The sequence below is a fragment of the Polistes fuscatus genome, unplaced genomic scaffold (assembly GCF_010416935.1).
Source record: "Polistes fuscatus isolate 324 unplaced genomic scaffold, CU_Pfus_HIC Scaffold9, whole genome shotgun sequence".
NCBI lineage: Eukaryota > Metazoa > Arthropoda > Insecta > Hymenoptera > Vespidae > Polistes > Polistes fuscatus.
This window is the reverse complement of record NW_025113173.1, coordinates 7692637-7714884: the sequence shown is the minus strand read 5'-3', so window position 1 is coordinate 7714884 and position 22248 is coordinate 7692637. Positions and strand designations below refer to the sequence as shown.

The following is a 22248-nucleotide window of genomic DNA, read 5'->3' as shown; positions in this document are numbered from 1 at the left end:
TAGTTTACGCGGGAGTTTCGATTTGTTATCACTTTCTTGTCCTAAGATTCCCTATTTTGGGTGCGTTCCACTAAGCGCTCACAACGATCACGCTCACGACCACAGTTTTTCCCGTTTCACTTACCTACGAGCGTTACTGTCGTAAATTCAAGTGGAATGGACTATGGTGCGTTTTGAGCGTGGAGGTAATAATACAAATGGCGGTAGTGAAAAGAAAGTAAAAGATTAAAGAGGTTAAGATTTAATCTGTAATCCTTCAAAATAAACTTAAATAATTACTGATTACATTGATCCGTATTGAAAAAATTGATAATTTGGAATAAGCAGTATCTCCTGTACTGAGGAATTCTTCATCAATAAAAGTATCAGTGCTTTCATCAGTTAATTGAACGTTGTTATCAGCAAGATCAGCGGACGTTGATGTTTGCAGTTATTCATTTAAACATTTGTTCAAAAGTTGCGTCGCAAATACTGTATCTGTAATAAAAATAAAATTTTCATGAAAGAAATTTTGAATACTTGTCATAATTTTTTCAATAAAAAAAATCAAAAATTTCTAAATGTCGGCTAACTTAGTTTTCATTAATAACAATAGGTTATGTTGTTGGTACTCAAGGAAAAATGCATATATTTGTATTGATTATAAGCTGTAATTAATTTTTTTAAACTTATTTCATATAATTATATTTACCTGTGGAGGCACGTTGAGCATCCGCTGCAGAAACATTTACATCTACTAAAATATCTCTTTCCGCATTATATAATGTCAGTTTCACGGTCGCCATTTTTATTGTTGTCAGTTTCGAAAAAACCGCTAATTTTCTCAACGCCCACTACGACCCACGTCTTCAGATGGGTCGTCGTGAGCTTCGCGTGAGCGTTAGTAATGACGTCATGAGTGACGTTTTCGCCGCGACCACAACGACCGCGGTCGTTATGTGGAACGACTAAAGGAGCATTTTGATCGTTGTGAGCGCTTAGTGGAACGCACCCTTTATCGACCCTGGTTGTGGATATCGCTCAAATAATAAAATAGAAGAAGGAACGATAACACTTTCTGAAATATATACAATTAAATTAACAAACTATATCGTTATTTATAATACTATATAATTTATAATATGTATAAGTTATCATACATATATTTTCTTTTTTATTTTGAATTCTCCTTTTTCAATTAATATGAACTTAATAATCCGCCAATCACGAATGAATACTTAGACTTATTCTCAGGCCTGTATCAATGAAAGACGAGCCTGTTTAATTTTTCTGTTTTTGAATAAAAAATTCCATTGTCGGAATAAAATTAATTAAAATAAATTTCAAAATAAATAAAGTTGTTAATTTTTGTTTAATGTATAACGTAAATTTCTTTTTTGCAACAGAAAATGATTACCGCAATTTTGATTAAGGAAAATGCGACTTTTGGAACGTAAGAGAATCTAAGTCACGCGACAGTTTGATTCTAACGCCTAGTAACTTCCGTTCTTGCTTGTCAGCTGATCAATCTTATTCCTGTTTGACTGTACTCGAAAATATGTCTGGAAAAGATAAACTTCCAATTTTCCCCTCTCGGGGGTAAGTATATTATTTAAAAAAATGTTATTGTTAATATGAGAAAGAAACCTTTCATTGAAATTAACTTTTCGTTTGTGAAACTCGTTAGAATTTTCTTCTTAAATGACACTTATTCCTATCACTTGTAAAAATGGGTGTAACCCTATTTCAAAATATTCTACGCTTTATAATGATTATAAATAAATTCTAAACTTAAACAATCTTCCATTTTGTTATAATCATTGAGATCGGCTTTTCTTTGCAAGTAATTTTACAAGAATGTCAATTTTTCATATGTATTATGTTACAATTGACAGTCGCTAGAAAAACATTTGTTAAAATTAAAATATCATGTCATAGATTTTAACAAAAGAATAATAACAATGTTATTTAATGTATACATTATTGTTAATATTTTAGTGCACAGATGTTGATGAAATCACGTCTGCAAGGTGCACAAAAGGGACATGGATTACTCAAAAAGAAAGCTGACGCTTTGCAAATGCGTTTCAGAATGATTTTAGGAAAAATTATAGAGGTAAAGTGAAATGATAAATGTACAATTACCTATTTCACATTATAGTATGTATTCTACAATGTAAGATATTTTATTACTTTTATTTTTCTATTTTGTTTCTCTAGACAAAAACTCTTATGGGAGAAGTAATGAAAGAAGCAGCATTTTCTTTAGCGGAAGCAAAATTTGCCACAGGTGACTTTAATCAAGTCGTCTTACAAAATGTCACCAAAGCACAAATTAAGATACGTTCTAAGAAGGACAATGTCGCTGGTGTTAATCTTCCAGTATTTGAATCGTACCAAGATGGCAGCGACACTTATGAGTTAGCTGGGTTGGCTAGAGGTGGACAGCAATTAGCAAAATTGAAGAAGAATTATCAAAAGGCAGTTAAATTATTAGTAGAATTGGCCTCTCTACAAACAAGTTTTGTAACATTGGATGAAGTTATTAAAATAACTAATCGTCGTGTAAATGCTATTGAACATGTTATCATTCCAAGAATTGAAAGAACTCTTGCATATATTATATCCGAATTAGATGAACTGGAAAGAGAAGAGTTCTATCGTTTAAAAAAGATCCAAGATAAGAAGAAAATAGCCAAAAAGAAGGTATACAAATTTTCAAATGAAATATTAAATAATCGTTAGAAATAAAATATAATCTTTTATACGACGTTTGTAATGAAATTTTGTTTTAGACTGATGAGGCTAGAGCGTTAATGATCATTACTGGTAAAGAAACAGAAGCAGCAAACATGTTGGATGAAGGTGACGAAGATTTGCTATTTTAAACAATGTATATAGTACTATCGTACGTATTTAATTACTAAGAATAAGCCACGAAAATAAGTAGAAATTTCTGGTGGAAGTAAACCTTTAAAATGTCACGAAGTGCGATTTCATGATAGAGTTCAAGTTCGTTCATGGTAAATAAGTTTCTCAATAATTTGAGAAAAGAAATAAATTGAGATCAATTTATTTATTGAATGAAATCTTTAAAAGAAAGATCAATAACACCACCATTACCTTGTTAATAGACCTGTGCTAATATTTAAACAAAACTGTATTATACAGTAAATCTGTATTTATGATCGATATGAATATTATTAATATTTTTTTGATCATACTATTAAAAAATAACTTGTACAGAATCAATTATTATTATTATTATTATTATTATTATTATTATTATTATTATTATTATTATATATAATTTGAAAATTTTAGCAAAATCTAATATTGTTATATGTATCTACGCTACGTCAGCTTGTACTAGTGTCTGTATTTTTTAAAAATATTCCAACTACTGTTAATTGTTAATAAAATTAATAAGGTATATATAAAAACAAACAAATAAACTGAATGTAACTGTCCAAACAATTCTAAGGCGAAAAGAACGTCTTTTTTGATTATATTCTCGTCGAAAAAAGAGAGAGAGAGATAGTTGGCAATATTTTATCATTAAATAACAAAAAATATATAAATATATGTGTATATATATGTCTATACTATTTAGTGGCGCTCTAACGTTTATTACGTTACAACCTCTTGTAATTGACTATCTTTTAAATTTCATTAATTATAATGAGTAACAAATACAATTTGGTATTCTTATTACCCATTAATTTATTAGTCATCAAGACAAAAATACAACATAGAAATGAATTTACTAAAATAAATCGTTAAACGCAAAGCATGCGCGTAAGAAATGATTTTCAATAGGTATGAATTAATATCCTTTGAACTATATAGAAAAAGAAAGAAAATAGATAAATGAGAGAGAGAAATACAAAGGAAAAATGAAATATTATCAATTATTTCTTCTGGTACTAATAATGTGACCTTTTGATAATATAAACTTCATTGATCGACTCTATTGTTTAAAATAATCGTAGGGAAGTGAACTTTCTTGAAGTGGGTCAATCAATATATGAACCTACTCTATCTCTCTCTCCTCATACGATAGAACTCTCTTTTAGCAAAAGGAGATGCGCGCGTGAAAATTCATTTCAGTGCGCGTTAAATTTGTCCTCCGCCAAGCCCAAAGATGTCCGATAATTTAACAATCGTACAAATTCCTGAGGATCGTTACGCCGATGCTATCGATCATTTGAAATGGAACTTCTTCGCGGATGAACCATTGAATCAGGCTGTTGGATTATGCGAAAAGGGTGAATCTCATTTCGAACTTGAAAGACATTGTCTGTTGACTTTAAATCAGGGATACTCAAGGATGCTAGTGACCGAAACTGGAACTGTAAGTTTGTTCTCTATGACTGACTACATTCGAAGCTAATCTTTCTATTTCGTTACAACTGTTCGAATCTGGACGACTCTATTTTCCGCGGTTTTTTTAAATTAACATTTATCCAATTATACATTACATTTTTCTTCAATTAATTACGCAGGAAATTATTGAGATTAATTTAAAATCATAAAGAAAAACTTTTCTTTCACATTAGATAGCGGGTATGACTCTAAATGGTGTTTTAAATGAAAAGGAAAGAGACGAAGCTAGTCGACGACTTGAGGAAATAAACGACAAACAATTTAAAACAATTTTCGGCCAACTGTACAAAGTCAACAAAAAGGTTGATCTATTTCAGAAATACAATGTCCAGGAATTATTCGAATGTCGTATTTTAAGCGTAGATGAAAATTTTCGCGGGAAAGGCTTAGCAAATATTTTAATGTCCGATAGTCTTGAAGTAGCAAGGAAAGCTGGTTTCAAGGTAACGATAGCAATATCACGGAAATGTTTTAAAAAAAATATAAAAAACATTAATTAATTAATGTCGAGTGTGCTCGATTTTTAAATGTATTGTATTTGTGTGTGTGTATGTGTAAACGCATGTACTCGCGAATGACTTGATGTCGTTAAATGTTTATCCGTATATTAAAGTTATTATTATTAATATAATTTTAAATTATATATTTATGTAAATAAGCAAGAAAATATCGTTCATTTATACACATGTATATGTGTATGTAAGTACATGTGCATTGTCAATACGATATCTTTGATCTTAAGTATACATTATCTTTTTGTTTCAGCATGTACTTCACTTAATAATATGCATGGGATGATTTTCATTTACAATGGTGTCAATTACAAAATGCACTCATTCTTGTATTTTTCTAAAAGGTATTCTTGTATATGGTTGCGTGTATAATTTTATTCGGGGAATTAGAATTTCTTACCAAACAAGTTATTCCTATTCGCGTTTGCAGGTGTTCAAAGCTGATGCTACTGGTATGTATTCTCAAAAAGTTTGTTTAAAGCACGGCTTTCAAGTCGAAGCAGAGATTCCTTACACAGATCTTCCAGAAAACATAAGACCTGCACCACCTCATCAAGCTGTTAAACTTATGGTAAAACTGTTGCATTAGAAAGATATATATAAATATAAATAATCCTATGTGATATAATTAAACGATTCAATACATTGACGAAGTTATACAGCATAAAAAGTAGATAAAAAAGAAAGTATATGTATCGTTGTGACAATAACAGCTCTATAATATATTTGTTGGTAATATTAAAAGATGCGTTTATGTCTATACAATAATAATGATTAGGTGTCAAAGAATTGGACCATATATTTGCTTAGAACGTATAAATCAATAATCCGAGTTGTTCGGCTACTGCCCCTGGTTTATGTGTTCCAAGCAAAGTTATTCAAATTTATGAACTCAACGATAACAACCATTGACAAGCAATTTTACATTCCGTTGATTCAGAAACAACGTTAAAACAAATTATTCATTCTAATTCTGCTTAACAAAGGGGTGCATGTAAAATGTCTATTTAGATAAATATATCTATATATAAATCTGTTAAATATTATGAGATTATATAATAATGATGATCATTGATGTATACATCAGAAAAGACAATAGTCTAATAGAAAGTCATAATATATAAGCATGTAATAAGAAATTATTCATTATTTTCTGATTACAATATACGAAAATGAAAGAGACAATGTAAGACATTTAACGTATCGATAAAGAAACTTCCTTTTTTGTTGCAATCATTGATGAAGCACGAGACACAGAACTTTTACGTGATCTATACATTTATCTTTCGGACAAGACAAAGAATTTAATATACAGCGAGGTATACAAATAAGAATATGAATTACAAGATGACGGGTCCATTTGCAAATAATTATACAAATTATGAGAAATAGTATTTTTGTCAGTGTCACGTGTTATAAGAAATATATACGTTATTTTGTAAGAATGTCCGCCAAATAAAGTTTATAATAATTTATATCGCATGATGTATCTTTGGAATAAACTTTCCATCATTTTGTTCAACTATGGATTGTTTTAAGCGAAAAAATACTAGTAATAGTATTTACTTTAATTTAAGTAATAATTATAGTTTTACAAAAGATATTGATAAAGCATATAGCTATATATATTTAATAATGGATATTTCATTTACATAGTCATACATCACATTATTGATTAATTTTATTTGAAAAGTAACACAATTTTAAATGTAACTTACATTTAATAATTAACTTGCTGTCTAAAATGCTGTTGTAACTTATTAGCTTTCAAATTTAATTTTAAATTGTATTTAGCTTGTATTCTTTGCATAAATTTAATGTCTCTAGCTTTCTTAACAGCTATTTCTTTCTTTGTATCAGTCCATCCCAAAGCTCTATATTGCGATATTATGTTACGTAATTTATTATTCTTGGATATGGCATTTGATCTATTAGGATTTAAACTTTGTTTGTAATATCTCATTAAAGATCGATGACCAATAACATTACCAGATGGTAAAACTAGTTGATAGTCGCTATCATCTAATTCAGGTATTTCAACCTCTGCGTCTGGATCTGCTGTCTCTACATCGGGATAACTCGAAGAATAATCGTAGAATTGTGCATATTCTACAAGCGCATCACCTTCATGCAACATTTTACAATGACCTTTATCGATCATATGTGCCTGAGCTGATTCGACGCTTTGAAATGCTCTCCCTGTGTTTATAAGAACAATATTTATTTTATTATTTATAATCGAATCAAATAGTTTTAATAATTATCAGGAAAAATAGAGAAACTTACCAGAGTCATTACACCAAATGCACATATAATTAGCGCATATTTTTTCTCCTAAATATATAAGCAAACCTTTGATATTTATACAATAATCTGTATCAGGTATAAAAAAGGAATGTGCCACCGTCATATGTTTCAAATTGTTAACTAAAGATCGACTGTGGTTCTTACAAAACAAACAATTGTTATTTATGATAGGATTTTCAGTATCTTCAATCCACTCATCAGAATCAACAGATTCAACATCTGAATCAGCATCCATGTCGTCTATAGTCCTTTCACTATTACTTTCGGTATCAGCTGTTTTCACAATTGTAGAATGCGAAAGAGTAGATGTTACAGAAGCCGACAAAGCTGAATCATCAACTGTACTCTCATCTTCCGAAGCAGAGTCAATCATATTTAATTTTATTAAGTTTTCTCTATGTTTTTTAGATGACAGATGATTAGTGAATTGATTTTTAGTGTTAAATGTTTTACCGCACGCATTGCAATATACATATTCATTCAATGACTTATTATTTTGATTAAGTTGAGCAATAACTCTTTTCTGAAAATCTTCGACTGGAACTGGAGGTAACTCAGCTACTTTTCTTTTTAAATTGTATCGATGCCAGTCCGATTTATAATGTTGCCTTTGGATCTCCAGATCTCTAAATGCCACACGGCAAGTTATACATGTGAATGATGTATTCATCGTTTTCAATTGTCTATATTCACAAAACATACAAAATACAATGTAAAAAACTCGTTTCTATGAAATTATAATCTAATATTTAAATTTAAAATATATAAGATATAAACTTGAATTAGAACTTTGCCAAAATTTTTCTAATAACAAGTTATACTAATAAACAAACAAGCGTTAAATAAACTAAATTCTGAATACATTTGAATGTATGAATGTACAATATTTCAAGATAAGATACGATATTTCACAATTATACGAAAATGTGCAATGCAATTACCATTACATGCATAGTAATCGCCTATCAATAATTGAATAATTGAACTTAAATAGAATAAAATGCAAATCTCTTTTTCATTTATTAACCTCAATTATATATTTATGATTTACTTATTAATAATATTAAAAAAGAAATTACTTACAATTTCAACTCTGCTATAAGTTTAACCTTAGTTTGATAAACGTCGATTAAAAAATACACTGAAGACCACCAACGAAGAAACACGCAATATACGTCGTACAAGATATAAGTATAGTTATATACTAGTATTTCTATAATGATAATCAGGGTTGTAACAAGTAAAATTTAAAAAGCACTTCATCTTTAATGAACATTTAAAGAATTGTACACAGGGTCATGCGTATTTTTATATTTAAATATCAATTCTATCAAACGTAATATAATATTTATTTTTACTGCTATTTTGAAAAAAGTATCACGAAAATAACGATCTATTGAATAATCATGTGATATTACGGAAGAAATAAAAATAGGAATAATAATTAAAAAAAAAGATATACCATTAAGAATAGATCGAAATTTCTTTAATTTTTCTTAAATTCTATTGTATAAGAAAATAAAGAAAGAGAAAGAGGGAGAAATAAGAAAAAAATAATAATAATGAAGAATTGGAACAATAAGAAAAACCAATAGGAAAATAGAACTAGAATAATCTGGAAGAAACTAAAGCTTGGACCAATGGCGTGACGGCGTAAGGAAGCGCGGCAGGTAGGTAGGGGGTGTGAAGAATTGTGCTACGGTCCTGACATCGTTCGAAGCTCGCAGTTGTATTCAGGCAGTAGCCGTCTTTTAAGCCAGAGCATTTTTTTTCACCAATAGAACACGTTGCAAAAGCAAGACAGAAAAAGGAACGATATTATACACTAGATAAAGAAAGGAAGATAGCGAATCCTATCTTGACGTTTTTAAACGTTGAGTATTGCGAAGAGGTTTTATCCTCTAAAGGAAAATACGAAAGAAAGACAGAGAAGAAAAGAAAAAGGAAATTTCATTCGATCTGGAACGAAGATATTTCTTTGATTCGTGGCGAATCCAAATCCCCTGAGTTTTATCAAGAAAAGAGTTATCTGGAAGAAGAAGAAGAAGAAGAAAAAAAGAGAACAGGAATCACGGTGCGTTAAGTGCCAACTACAACGCCCTGATCGGATACGAGCTAGGAGTGCTCGTTCATAATAAGAAATAAGGAGTTGAGAAAGCGGAGAACGACAATATTCCTTACGCGGTAGTCAAGGAAGAAGGAAGGAATTTAAGCTTCGTAGGAGACATTACGACGAAACTGGTGTCCCCTTCGTTAGGGCAATCCATCTGTCTCGACGCTCAACGTCGTTACCACTCATATTTTCACGCTAGAAAGCGGCCGTCCAGCAGGGCGATACCATTTTATATGACTTTTCTTCGACGACAAGGTAAGAATTATTTTATATTTTATTATTTATTTATTTATTTATTTATTTATTTATTAATATTTTATTCATTACGAGCCGTACGGGAAAGGCATGCATACAAATATATATATATATAGGTATATATGTACGTATGTACGTACACATACTCAGCACGTCTCCTTATCGAGTCTTCTCTTCCCTTTATCCCCCCCACTGCCCACCTACTCTTCCTCCTCCTGCTACTCTCTAACCTCCTCGCCTATCTCTTTTTCTTTTTTTGTCTGTTGTGTCTCTCTCTTTCTCTCTTTCTCTCTCTCTCTCTCTTTCCATCCTCGTCGAATGCTAATTTTAGCGATCAGCCATTTTGGAGACGTGAACGTGCACCGATTCACGAGGCTCTTGCCTTTACGCGGAAATCGATGTCGCTTTTCTTGCTCTTTAGCTTTTTAAAAGTACTCTTCTCTCCCTCTCTCTTTCTCTATTTCCTTCACTATTTCATCATCGTTCATTCTCGTGCTCTATTTCCTTCTATCTCTCTTTCTAACACGCGTTAGTTAATTGCTTCCTTCTTCTGCCGCTCTTCTTTCTCCATCTTTTCTTCGTACACTACCAATTTCTTCTCCTTTTCTTTAATTTTTTTCTGCTTCTTCTTCTTCTTCTTCTACGACTTCTTCGTACGTTATTGTTAAAAGTAAATGTTTACGTAGAGCAATAAAAAATTATCATTAATATGACATGTTTGACATTGGATTTTTCTTTTAATATTTAAAAAATTGTTTTCATTTCATGAAATATATGTAAATACGTATTTCCGGTAGGAAATAATCTTGCCTCTTCGTAATTTCATATTCACCCACGTATATCATTTGATTCGGTAAAAGAAAATTGTAAATATCGATTGTAAATATCGATTGTTTATAATCGAGAATATACAGGACAATTATTATCGAACGTGATATGATTTAACGACGAGAGGAAGATGTTGAATCACGAACACAACAGCCATCACTGTTAGCCAGTTTGTGTTATGTGATAGGAGGAATTGCTTCGTCATTCTTACATTAATCGGGTAAATAATGAAAATAAAATGCATTATGTGAACCATGATCATCATTACTAAGGGAAGGCGGAAATATTAAAAATGCAACTCTATTAAAATTCTTCGAAAGGTTTAGAAAGTATGATATTGAATTTTCACTATTTCCATCTATGCATGACTTATTTGATATATTTACTCATTTGAGAGAATCTTTCGTTAGTTTATTATTTTAAGAAAAAAAAAATGTTTATTTATAGCTGTTAATAAATTTTCGAATTTTTTTTGGGGTTATTATTGATGCTAAACTAACGAAAAATAAGTTAGGTGTCTTTTAAATGTAATTTCGATTAAAATTCGTAAATAAAAGGACCGTTGTTGAGAATTATTATACAAATATTTATAATACGTTTATTATCGTTGATTCGAGGTCTCGGGTAAGGGTTGACTTTTAAATAATTCTTCATAGAAATACAAAAAGACATTATACGTATTAGAAATATTCAGTTGATTCCTGTCTCCTCTAACACTTGTTTTATAATCTTTCTTATTAAAATAATCCGGATTTAATGTAATACCTTTCCTAACTTATTTTGACACGACGTTCCAGCTAAATTAGGGTCTTCGAATACGGTGGAATTTGATATCTTGTGTATGTTGTATATTCGTTTATTATTTAAATACTATTTCTCTTTATCGTACTATTCTAATAAAAATAAAGAACAATAAGTAATTTAAACATTTACAAATACGTTGTATATCTTATCTAATCTTATTGTCCGTACTTTTGTACGTAATTTACATTTTTTTTTTTCTTTTTTTTTTTATAAATTTAGAACTTTATCAACCTTAAGTTTAAAGATTATCATAGACGAACATTTTTTTAAAACACATTTTTGTATAGATCTGTAAACATATTTTTATTCATATTTTTTTTTCAACAAAATATATCTTTAGAGTCTAAAGCTATTTAAAATACATTATGAATCAGAAAGATAATATTGCTTTACAATACTAAAAATAATAATCAACAACACACACATACACACAGACTCGATTTTAGTTAAAAAAATATTTTTAACTATTACTTCTTTTTCATTTTATATGCTAATATTTTTGTTCAATACCGTACCAAGAATATTTAAAGAAGTGTGCACGAGAAAATGAATTCGAAGAAAATTAAAAAGAAAATATTAGAATGTTCCTTACACGAGGGAAAAAAATAAAGTTTGAAATGTTTTTATGAATCCACTCGAATTCGGTTACTGATTATTATTAGAAAGTCGTAAAAAAATATGATAACAGTTAGAATTGGAAAGTTTGGACAGGCAAACCCTTCTCGTTAGATCGTTCCTATGCAAATATATACTTAAATACACTAGCTGAGGGTCCCTACACGTGCATATATGCTTCTGGTTATAGAAAGAAAATGGAGTTATGCATATGAGTAATGAAACTTATTTCTGGAACTGTGCTTATGCTATAATAACGTCTATACCAATGAACGAAGAGAATGATTTTCACCAAATATCTCATTTTAATCAATCCAATATAAATATAAATATCGTTCTAAATTTAAATTTAAATTCAAATTGGTAGATTTCTTATTATCTGTCAGTTATTGTTTGACACTACCACCATTCCACTTCTCTACTCAATTTTCAAAATTCTTTTTTTCAAACTAAAAGTCATCTACATAAATATAAAATATAATAATGTAAATTATATGTCTCTCTGTAATATTGGATTGCAGGAAAAGTTCGTGTCGATATTTAAATTTTCATGAAAATGAATATACATATATTTATAAAATTGACACAAATTTTCCGAACAATCCAATATATAAATATGTTCTTATAAATTATTTACAAAATATAGTATACTTTGCAACATTACACGCAATCAAAATGGTGGAATGGCGTAATAGGAAAACTCCTCGAACATGGTAAAAAAGATTCGAATAAACTTTATAGAATAATCATCATCTGGAACACTCATAAACATTTAATTAACAATTTTAATATTAATGATAATTCATTCAAATATTTGTATATAAAAACACATATATCTAATCTTTTTGAAAATAACATTATCAAGTATAACAATCAAAATGATTAAACGATGAATTGTCTTTTATTAAGAGTATAGTCCCTTCTCGAGAGGGGGAAATCTCGACATTAAATCTTGCTAACTTAATCGAACCATGTAACGCGTCCCTGATAAGAGAAAATATTACCAACCAGTTGGCAAAATAATTGTGTACATAAGCTTTCACTTCGTGATTCCATTTATTTTTTTTCTTTATTTATTTTTTTGTTTATTTTTTGTATTCAATTTCTTTTTTCTTTAATCGTTTCATTATCTTTAACTTAAGATGGCCTGTTTTGACCCTTAAGTATGCGCAGAGCGTTGATAGTGATGCAAAATAATACTCTTCGATCGATAAAGACAGTGGTTCTCAAACAAGATTTCATAGAAGAAACTTTAGAGAGAGAGAGAGAGAGAGAGAGAAAGAGAGAGAAATAAATTCCTTTTGCCTCGAACTAATTTCGTTAAGGGTTAATACCAATGAGAACAATTTTCTTAGCGACGAGAAAACGAATGTTATTCTTACTTAAAAATATTCTTGTAAGAATATACGATTAATCTTCTTATCTATGTATATGTGTGTTTACACGAAACATGTAAATTAGTTAACATCGAGTTTTGGGTTTGGTTCACTGATGAAAATAAAGCCGAGAGGAGGAAGATAGAGATAGGAATGGAGAGAGAAAGAAAAAGAGAAAGAGAAACTGATATTTTCAAACCTTGAACAAAACCGAGCATAAACTTTCCGTTATAATTTTTTTTTCTCTCTTTCTCTCTCAAAGGTATAAATAAAAGAGAAATTTTATTTCCCCGTTGTCGATATTTAAATATCGATATAATATATCAAGGATAGCCAACTTTAATATTATTCCAAGTCATTCGAAAATGTCTTCGCATATTTATAAGAGTCAAATTAAAATAACTTCAAAAATTCAATCGGATATACAAATGAAAGAAATTTTAAGCATCGTGGCGAATAATAATTTTTCTTCTTCTTATAATTGTTTTGTTCGTTATAGCTTTAAATAGAAATTGTAAAATAAGATGATTTATAAAAATAGAATTTTCTATACTTCTATTTAAAAGCAAGTTAAATTTAGAAAAATAATTTATAAGAAAAGTTCTAGTAGAAATTATTTTTAAAATTGATCATTGAACTTTGTTATGTGCCGCAAAGATGGCGATTAAACAATCGGAGTTTGGCCATGCATGCCATATGCACGGAAACTTTAACGCAAACATACGTAAATACAAATGAACTTACGTCAAAGAGAATACTTTTTTTATTTGAGAAGTAACGACCGTGTCATGAATAATTATGTTGTACTTACTAATACTTTGATAAAGTTAATGTATCGTTGATTAATGATAACAAAGTGAACGGTATGTTTCGTAAAACTATTATTTCATAAATTCTTATTAATGTTTTTAATCAACTACACAAATTTAAATTTCATTATAAATGATCAAATATTTCATTCTCAAATAAAGAAAACTATAATTTAAAGTTTATTTTTAAAAGTACAATGTCACGTAAATGCGGACTTTAAATAGGAAATGTGACTTCATTAGAATAATTTAAATATCTTCTTTGCATACATTTCAATTTAATGGATCGTTTATCGGATATTTGTCACCTCTTCCATGAACAGCTTAAACAGCTGATGCAACACAACATACGTACTTACGTTCATAAGTTTTTGTTAAGTTAGGAAAGAAAGTTATTATCTCCGTTTATAAACGGAAAATAAAAATTCTCGATTAATAATTTTCTTCTAATCTCTTATCCTCTTATCTTTCATTTATATATTTATTTATTTAATTGTTAGCTCTCTCGTTTGTAATCAATTGGAAATTATTTGAATAGATATATAAACGAAAAAAAAAAATATGAATAATTTTTTTTTATCTACAAAAAGCAGCACGGTGTTGTTATTATAAAAAAGAAACAAAAGTAAAAAAGAAAAGAAGAAGACGAAAAAGGAAAACACGATCTTACAACTCTTACGCGGTTACTTTCTCCGAATTCATTGCAAACCTTGTGCACGCAAGTATGTCAGCCTTTCGAATATCATTGCGAACAAGTTTCATTGTGCATTTATCGTAGATTTATCAGTAAGTATACGACTCCTGTTATAATCATTTATAAAAAGTACGTCATAATTAGACGTATAAGTAATATCGGTTGAACGTAAATTTATATGACGTTACATGCCGCATATTTACCACTTGAAAAGTAAATATGCAAACAACAAAATGTCCTAAAATCGTGGCTTTTGCATACGTTGCACGTGTGATGGGACTGGTGCAAAATATCGAACGGCGGTACATAGCTTTGAGCATAATCGTCTTGCGCACCTGCGTTCACCTTGAACTTTGCTGCATTCGTTCCGGTTCCTCCTCTATTGCACTGGAAGAACCAGGGGCATACGAGAAATATGTTATAGCGTTAAACGTAATTTCAGGAATAAGAACAATGTTTACATTGGCTTATTCGAATGTACTTACACCATTTAATTTTGAACTTTTTTTTTGTAAGCAAGTAACTAAATAAATAAATATTATTTACATTAGATATATGTACGAACTGAAGAAACTATTAATAATAAACGATTAATTCGATTTAAATTTATATTGAACAATAAGTTAGATACGTGATCCATAACGTTATCAACGGCGGAGTGATTTAAATGCTTGGACGATGATTAAGTTCAACCCACTCGAACGCTTGTTATTTTATCCCCAAAGCTTTCATTCTTTCTCTCTAACGTAAAAATGCAAAGAAATTATCCCACGATATAATTATATACGAGTGATCTATTCTCGTGATAATGAAATTCGAGTTTAGCGTACTTATCGAGATTAAATTCTCCATGTTGTTTTTATTCTTGCTGATGATTAAATATAATCAAATTACTAACGTTATTTTTATCTTGTAACGTCATGTAAAAGGTAAAAGTAATATTTTCTTATTTTAACGAAGAAAGAAAGAAAGAAAGAAAGAAATAGAGAGAGAAGGTCAGGAGAAAAAGAAAGAGAGAGAGGAAAAGAAACCTCTCCTACGAAATAAAATTAAAAAAAAAAGAAAAAAAAAAAAGTAAATAAGTATCGCATTATCCCCCATGCGTCGGTAACAACATCGATCTGGGACACTTTAACCTCGACTAATGTTAACAACCCCGTTCTCGTGGCCGATATAATTAATTAATTTTTTGTCCTCTATTACTTTAACGTTTAACATATTATATCATATTAGAATTTCTATTATAATAACCAATACTGAAATTGTTAATATTTAATAGTAACAAACGATCATCGAAGCTTGTCGATAACGATTTTTATCTCTCTTACACTAACGAAGAGCGATAAGAAGATGATAATTGGACGTTGGCTGAAGATTGGTTGATTTTTCGTAAAAAAAGAAAAAAAAATCAATCGAGTATACATACACATCTTCGACAATTTTCTATTTATCTACGTTTCAGCAAAGAATTTCTATTCGTATGTTGTGTATATTTGTGAGAAAGAGAGAGAAGAGAGAGAGAGAGAGAGAGTACGGCGTTGGCCGATCGGTCGTCGCGGTGCTCGATCAATATGCTCAGTTTTCCCGCATCGAGAACGCCTGCGCGGCCATCGGAGCCGAGCCGCAAGGTAGGCCGATCCGGGAGCCGAAAGAGCCACGAGTACGCACGACTACGGTGACTAGAGCAGCAAGCTAGAGCAAGAACCAGAACCAGCACCATTAGCAATACCAGCAATACCAGCAGCAGTACAATAGCAGCAGCAAAACAAGCAACAGTAACAGTAACAGCAGCAGAAGCAGCAGCAGCAATCGTAGCAACGTAGAGTCAACGATATTTGGGGTTGCATTTCCTCCACACGTACGGTGTGTGTATGTGCGTGTGCGAGTGTGTTGAGAAGAGGGTTAGCACCAGGCAGGCAGGCAGGCACCACCACCATCATCATCATCGTCATCGACATTGACAACTTCGCCGAAGAAGTTGAATTATCGACGAATTGTCCGCAATAGCGCAAGAGACGTCCTTTTCTCTTTCTCTCTCTCTCTCTTTCTCTCTTTCTCTCTCTCTCTCTTTCTTTCTCTCTTTCTCTTTCTTTCTCTCTTTCCATTTTTCCTTCCACTTCTCTCCCTTTATCTATCTTTTTATATTAGCCCTTTTCTTCCTTTCTCTCACTTTCTTCCACCCTTCTCGATTTTCTTTTATTCTAATCCTACGATCCCGTGAATCTTCTTCTTATTTCGCGTTTGGAAAACGCAAATAGTTTGAAATCGTTGGTCGAAGTCGGGTCGGAGTCCAGCAGCGAAAGAAAATCGCATACTCGCACCAACGGCAGCAACAGCAACTGTCGCAAATCACGACTTATGCGTCTATACCGAGCAGGTAACTCCTTCGATCTTGAATCCACACGACTATTATCGTCGACCCCAATAATATAGAACGCCTACACCCTCTCGTAGTTCCTTATGTCTGCTGATACTTTATTACTTCTTTTTTTCTCTCTCTCTTTTTTTCTCTCTATTTCTCTCTTTGTATCTTCGTGTATGTGTATCGTTCTTCGATCGAAGCAACCACCCTCCCCCTCTTCCTCCTCTACTCCTCCTCTTCCCTTTCTTCTTCATTCTCTTCAGAGTGCATATTATTCGTATGATCTGTGTTGTTAGTTGAATTTTCTTTTATCGAAGAATTTTGAAAGGATTTATCAAGGTTCGAAGAGACTGATTTAATGTTCGCAGCATCTTCCAGATAATTCCTCCGTATGGGAAAGGAGATAATATCGATCTAAAGAAAATAGCACGTCAATAATGTCTATTTCTTCCTTATTTCTATAATCATAGCCAGATAGAATCTCTGATAGCACTACGTATTCGAATAAAACACATTTTTTTTCCTTCTGCCTTTATTTTTCTTGCATATTTTCTTTTTTTTTTGTTTTTATATCAATATCAAATGTATCCTTCCTTCACGTTTTCTTATCTTGCATTTCCTTCCTTCTTATGCGTACATATCTGTTTAATTTAGGCACGATTTATAACATTTATTATTATTTGTTATTAATAAAAAAATGTCTTCTTTAATAATAATAATGATAACCATCATCACCATCATCAATAAATAAGAGTAACGAATTTATCGTTCATTCGATTATAACTTTCGAGAGAACGTCGTAATTGTATATATATGTATATGAGATCGGTCGATGGAAAATAGCGATTCCTCCTACGACCATTATCCTTGTCGCGTTTGCACGGGAAACCTGTCTGAGAAGTTGTAAGTGCTCTATTGTTTGATGTTTCAATTTATTACCTTTTGTGATAGTTAAATTACGTTAGAAAGAACTTTTTATTTTTATTTTATTTTATTTTATTCATGAAATTTCGTCGAAGGGACAAATAAATGACCGACTCTTCCAATCCAAGTAAATTGGAATCTGCGTTCAATGTATATCTCTGTACTAAATTATTACAAGAAGAAGAGATACATTTTTTTTTTTAAATTACGTTAAATTTATGTACCACATATTTACGTATGAACGATGCTTTAAAAAATAATAAAAAAAGAAAAAAAAACAAGAAAAAAGAAATATTTCGATCATCGATAGGAGGACAAACATCACATTCATCTGTTAAAAAATTTGTTTGTTTCATTTGTTTCTATCTTGCCCCCTCATTTCATAATCATGAAAAGTTCAGTTTATCACATATTCCTTATCCGACTCCTTCGAAACCTTTCTTGGTAATTAATCAACGAATTTCATTTAAACGGGACGCGTCCGCGTTTGATCTTTGCTATGATGATCCTGGCATGGCCTGCGTTTCTTGGAAATCATTCAGATAATCGTTAATAAGTTGATTGATAAATGAATCTAACAGCGAATATTTATTATTATTATTATTATTATTCCAAAATCCAATACGAGCATATCCGTGAAGTTTAAAGAAAGAAAGAAAGAAAAAAAATGACCGAATCATGAAAATCTCATCCGATGTTTCATTGCCTGAGAACTTTTAGCAGACCCTCCTATACAACTAATCGACAACTACGAATGGACAAAGGATATTTCTATTATTATCGAGAGATTAGAAAAGCTAAACTACTATTTCACACATTTCTGTTTAATCATTAAAATAGAAAAGAAAGAAAAATTTTAATTTAGATATTCGTTAAAAAAGAAAAAAGGAAAAAAAACTATAAAATAAAATAAAAGTATAAACGCTTTGGAATGTCATTGCATGATGCAACACTTTGGTTCGTTTCTCCTTTGAGAAAGATTTTGTAGAAAACTAGGTACACTTACTTATATACTGAAATAAGGAATAGGATTATCGTATAACTAAAAGAATATATAACAAGAGTGATAGTTTGATTTAAAAAGGATATTTATTATCTTCGCAGAAACATCCAGGATATCATCCAGAGAGAAAGGATCGGTGTACAGGAAAGGCGGCGGTAGTAGGACATTGTCCAAACGGTTTACAAACGGCAACACCATCTCGTTCGTTCGGTGCAATCCTTTGGTAGGATCAAGCGGTGAATCGATCGCACCAACCTGGTTTCCAGGGATTCTTAGAGGCACGAGAAACGGACAGGCAGCGTGTATGATCATTGAAGAATATCCCCCTCTGCCCATCAGACCGAGGCAAAATTCGCATCAAGATATCACCCATCGATTTTTAAATCATCTGGTCCTGCCTAAACACAGGACCTCAAAATTTTCCAGGTACGTAATTATTGGAAATTCAATTAACGCGAGCTTGTTGCCTTGCTGTTTGCTATGGTGTAAGTAGTAGTGGTAATAATAAGTAATATTAAATTGATGACACTGATTTTTTCATTAAAACAGTAATAGGCATCGGAAGCTACAACCGTTCAGGGAAACGTGACTATCGTCAGCGGGTAGAGCGGCATACCTTACCGCGGACAACGAAAACCACCCTGACTCGACACGTTACGAGCTACCATCGGGTAGCAATTGCTTCTTGGCAACGTCGCTACACAGCAATCAAACTGCCGCTGGGAAACGTGGGAAGAAGATCTAGAAGAACAAGAACGAAGACGTTACCCACTTGAACTTGAGAGAGAGAAAGAGGATCTAAAAGATTAATAATCCATCCGAGAGAGAAAGAGGGAAAGAGAGACAGAGATTCTAATACTGGGCCGTTTTTTAACGATCGTAAATATCAAGGTTTTTATTACGATTCACCGTAACGTATTCACAACGACGGCTCATAGGAGGTTACTTTCATTGGGGAGGCTTTTGAAGATTTTGCCGATCACGAGAACAGAACATCCAGCAAAATGGGGAGCGTTAACGTTAATCGTAACGTCAGCGATGCGTTTTATCGTTATAAAATGCCCCGAATTCAAGCCAAAGTCGAGGGTAAAGGTAATGGCATAAAAACCGTCGTGGTCAACATGGTCGACGTTGCCAAAGCTATTGGAAGACCTGCTACTTATCCGACCAAATACTTTGGATGCGAACTTGGGGCGCAAACTCAATTCGATTTTAAAAATGAAAGATTCATAGTTAACGGCTCCCACGATGCTACCAAATTGCAAGATCTATTAGACGGATTCATAAGAAAATATGTCCTTTGTCCAGCTTGCGACAACCCGGAAACTGAGTTGATGGTCAGCTCCAAAAAAGGAACCATCTCGCAAAGATGCAAAGCCTGCGGTCATCACGGCTTGCTCGAGAGCAATCATAAGTTGAACACTTACATCTTGAAAAATCCGCCCAGCTTGAATCCCGCGGTTCAAGGCAGCTCACTAACCGAAGGTAAACGTGGAAAACGTTCTAAGGCTCGTGCTAATGGGGAAACCGCTGCTACAACCAACGGGGATCGATCGGGATCTCCAGAAAACGAGAACAACACTTCCGATATTGTGGTCGAGGTTCCGGAAAAAATTGCTGATAACGAACACGACGATGATAAGTGGGCTGTTGATGTGTCGGAGGAAGCGGTTAGAGCTCGCCTTCAAGATCTGACCGATGGGGCTAAAGGAATGACCATCAGCGATGATCTTGATAAGACTGAAAAAGAAAGAATGGATATGTTTTACAAACTAGTTAAATGTCGTCGTGATGCTGGACAATTGGACAACCATAAAGAATTAATTACAGAAGCTGAACGTTTAGAGATCAAAACTAAAGCACCTTTAGTACTGGCAGAATTACTTTTTGATCAATCAATCGCTGCTCAAGCCAAAAAATATCGAGTTTTGTTACTTCGTTTTACCCACGATGATATTAAAGCGCAAAAGTATTTGATCAGAGGAATCGAGCAAGTAATAGCTCTGCACAAAGATGCCCTGATGCCAAAAGTTCCTGGTATTCTGAAGGTATGATTTCAAGAATTCAAAGAACCTATATACGCATTCGCATACTTCAATAACCATTTTTTTTCTTGATTTGTTTTATTATTTAACTAAATAAATTGTCATATCAGAGCTGATTAAAAAAAATCTTGTTTTTTTTTCAGCTTTTCTATGATTTCGATATATTAGAAGAGAAAGCCTTATTAGAATGGTCAAGCAAAGTTAGCAAAAAATATGTGTCGAAAGACTTGTCTCAAGAAATACATGATAAAGCAGCACCGTTTTTAACGTGGCTAAAAGAAGCGGAAGAAGAAGAATCAGAATCTGATGAAGAAGATGATGATTTAGAAGTGGGTGATATAAACGATGATACATTACTTCTTCGTAAGATTACGTCATCCGTTACGAAGCATTTGATTTTTTTCTTTCCTTTTTTTCAGATTGAATACGATGATCGTGCAAAACAATCCTTAAAACCTCAGCAATCAGCACCTGCTTCGAAACCTGTTGATTCCGACGAAGAGGGTGACTTCGATATTGATGCCATTTAAGAGAAAAAAAGAAAAGAAAAAACAACGGATAAGATTATACTTTTTGGTTGGATATGAAAGTGTAAGAAGAAAAAAAAAGAGTATATGTCTGATATGAATAATCATTTTCTGTAGGATACAAAGAGTCGCGATTCGATGCAATGTCAGATCATCCTGTATAGAATTTTCTTAATTTAGGCCAAAGTTGCAGGAGCAGTTACAATGCCATTATATATACATATATATACATATAAATATCTAAAAAAAATTTATCTATTTTAAAGTTTAACATTTATCTGTATCATCATCACAGTTATATGCATATATTTTTCTTTTTGGGGTTTTTTTTAATCATTTGATTACTCAATTACTATGTCATTAACGTCTAATTATTACTCCAAGATATGAGATATTGGGATGCTCTTACAATTGAATAATGAAATAAAATATTTATAGTTTTTAATCATTATTGGAGAAGAAGAAGAATGAAAAAAAAAGTTGGCCTGCTAAAAGCGTTCTCTATTGTATCGATTTACTATTCTGATAGTAACTATTCAAATAAATATCGTTTATTGTAATCGGCATCTATATTTTAATTGTTTCATTTATAAATAATATTTTTTCTACGTCCCCGCTTATATATGTTCTCATAATATCTATAATAATAATAACATTAATAATAATAATAATAATGTATTATATTACAAATATAGTCACACACATATAA

At 31.6% G+C, this 22248-nt stretch overlaps 5 protein-coding genes and 1 long non-coding RNA gene across 8 annotated transcripts; 4 read left to right on the top strand and 2 right to left on the bottom strand.

Annotated features, from left to right (window-relative positions):
• Positions 1 to 225: 225 nt before the first annotated feature.
• Positions 226 to 980, bottom strand: LOC122525309. The gene is made up of 2 exons (XR_006305747.1): positions 692 to 980; positions 226 to 477 (listed from the first exon to the last, which is right to left on the bottom strand). It is a non-coding gene; the product is annotated as an uncharacterized LOC122525309 (long non-coding RNA).
• Positions 981 to 1434: 454 nt separating this feature from the next.
• LOC122525307 (V-type proton ATPase subunit D) lies at positions 1435 to 3171 on the top strand. Its single transcript, XM_043648031.1, has 4 exons — positions 1435 to 1578; positions 1978 to 2095; positions 2200 to 2685; positions 2775 to 3171. The coding sequence occupies exons 1-4, from the start codon at positions 1538 to 1540 to the stop codon at positions 2865 to 2867; spliced, it is 738 nt and encodes a 245-aa protein (XP_043503966.1). The 5' UTR covers positions 1435 to 1537; the 3' UTR covers positions 2868 to 3171.
• A 786-nt stretch (positions 3172 to 3957) lies between these two features.
• LOC122525308 (arylalkylamine N-acetyltransferase 1-like) lies at positions 3958 to 6400 on the top strand. Of its 2 annotated transcripts, XR_006305746.1 has the most exons (4): positions 3958 to 4333; positions 4539 to 4808; positions 5131 to 5221; positions 5308 to 5346. XR_006305746.1 is itself a non-coding variant. In XM_043648032.1 (3 exons), exons 1-3 carry the CDS (start codon positions 4124 to 4126, stop codon positions 5464 to 5466), a joined length of 639 nt encoding a protein of 212 aa, XP_043503967.1. In that variant the 5' UTR covers positions 3960 to 4123; the 3' UTR covers positions 5467 to 6400. The 2 variants fall into 2 exon arrangements, 1 of the variants encoding a protein (XP_043503967.1); XM_043648032.1 differs by lacking the exon at positions 5131 to 5221 and having other exon boundaries at positions 3960 to 4333; positions 5308 to 6400.
• LOC122525306 (zinc finger protein 622) lies at positions 5985 to 8401 on the bottom strand. The gene is made up of 3 exons (XM_043648030.1): positions 8268 to 8401; positions 7164 to 7867; positions 5985 to 7076 (listed from the first exon to the last, which is right to left on the bottom strand). The coding sequence occupies exons 2-3, from the start codon at positions 7852 to 7854 to the stop codon at positions 6598 to 6600; spliced, it is 1170 nt and encodes a 389-aa protein (XP_043503965.1). The 5' UTR covers positions 7855 to 7867; positions 8268 to 8401; the 3' UTR covers positions 5985 to 6597.
• Positions 8402 to 8854: 453 nt separating this feature from the next.
• Positions 8855 to 19702, top strand: LOC122525304. 2 transcript variants are annotated; one of them, XM_043648027.1, is made up of 3 exons: positions 8855 to 9552; positions 19069 to 19393; positions 19517 to 19702. In XM_043648027.1, exons 1-3 carry the CDS (start codon positions 9531 to 9533, stop codon positions 19554 to 19556), a joined length of 387 nt encoding a protein of 128 aa, XP_043503962.1. In that variant the 5' UTR covers positions 8855 to 9530; the 3' UTR covers positions 19557 to 19702. The 2 variants fall into 2 exon arrangements, with proteins under 2 accessions (XP_043503962.1, XP_043503963.1); XM_043648028.1 differs by lacking the exon at positions 8855 to 9552 and adding an exon at positions 16840 to 17055.
• On the top strand, positions 19582 to 22099 carry LOC122525303 (eukaryotic translation initiation factor 5). Its single transcript, XM_043648026.1, has 3 exons — positions 19582 to 21015; positions 21156 to 21341; positions 21432 to 22099. Exons 1-3 carry the CDS (start codon positions 19972 to 19974, stop codon positions 21540 to 21542), a joined length of 1341 nt encoding a protein of 446 aa, XP_043503961.1. The 5' UTR covers positions 19582 to 19971; the 3' UTR covers positions 21543 to 22099.
• Positions 22100 to 22248: the final 149 nt, after the last annotated feature.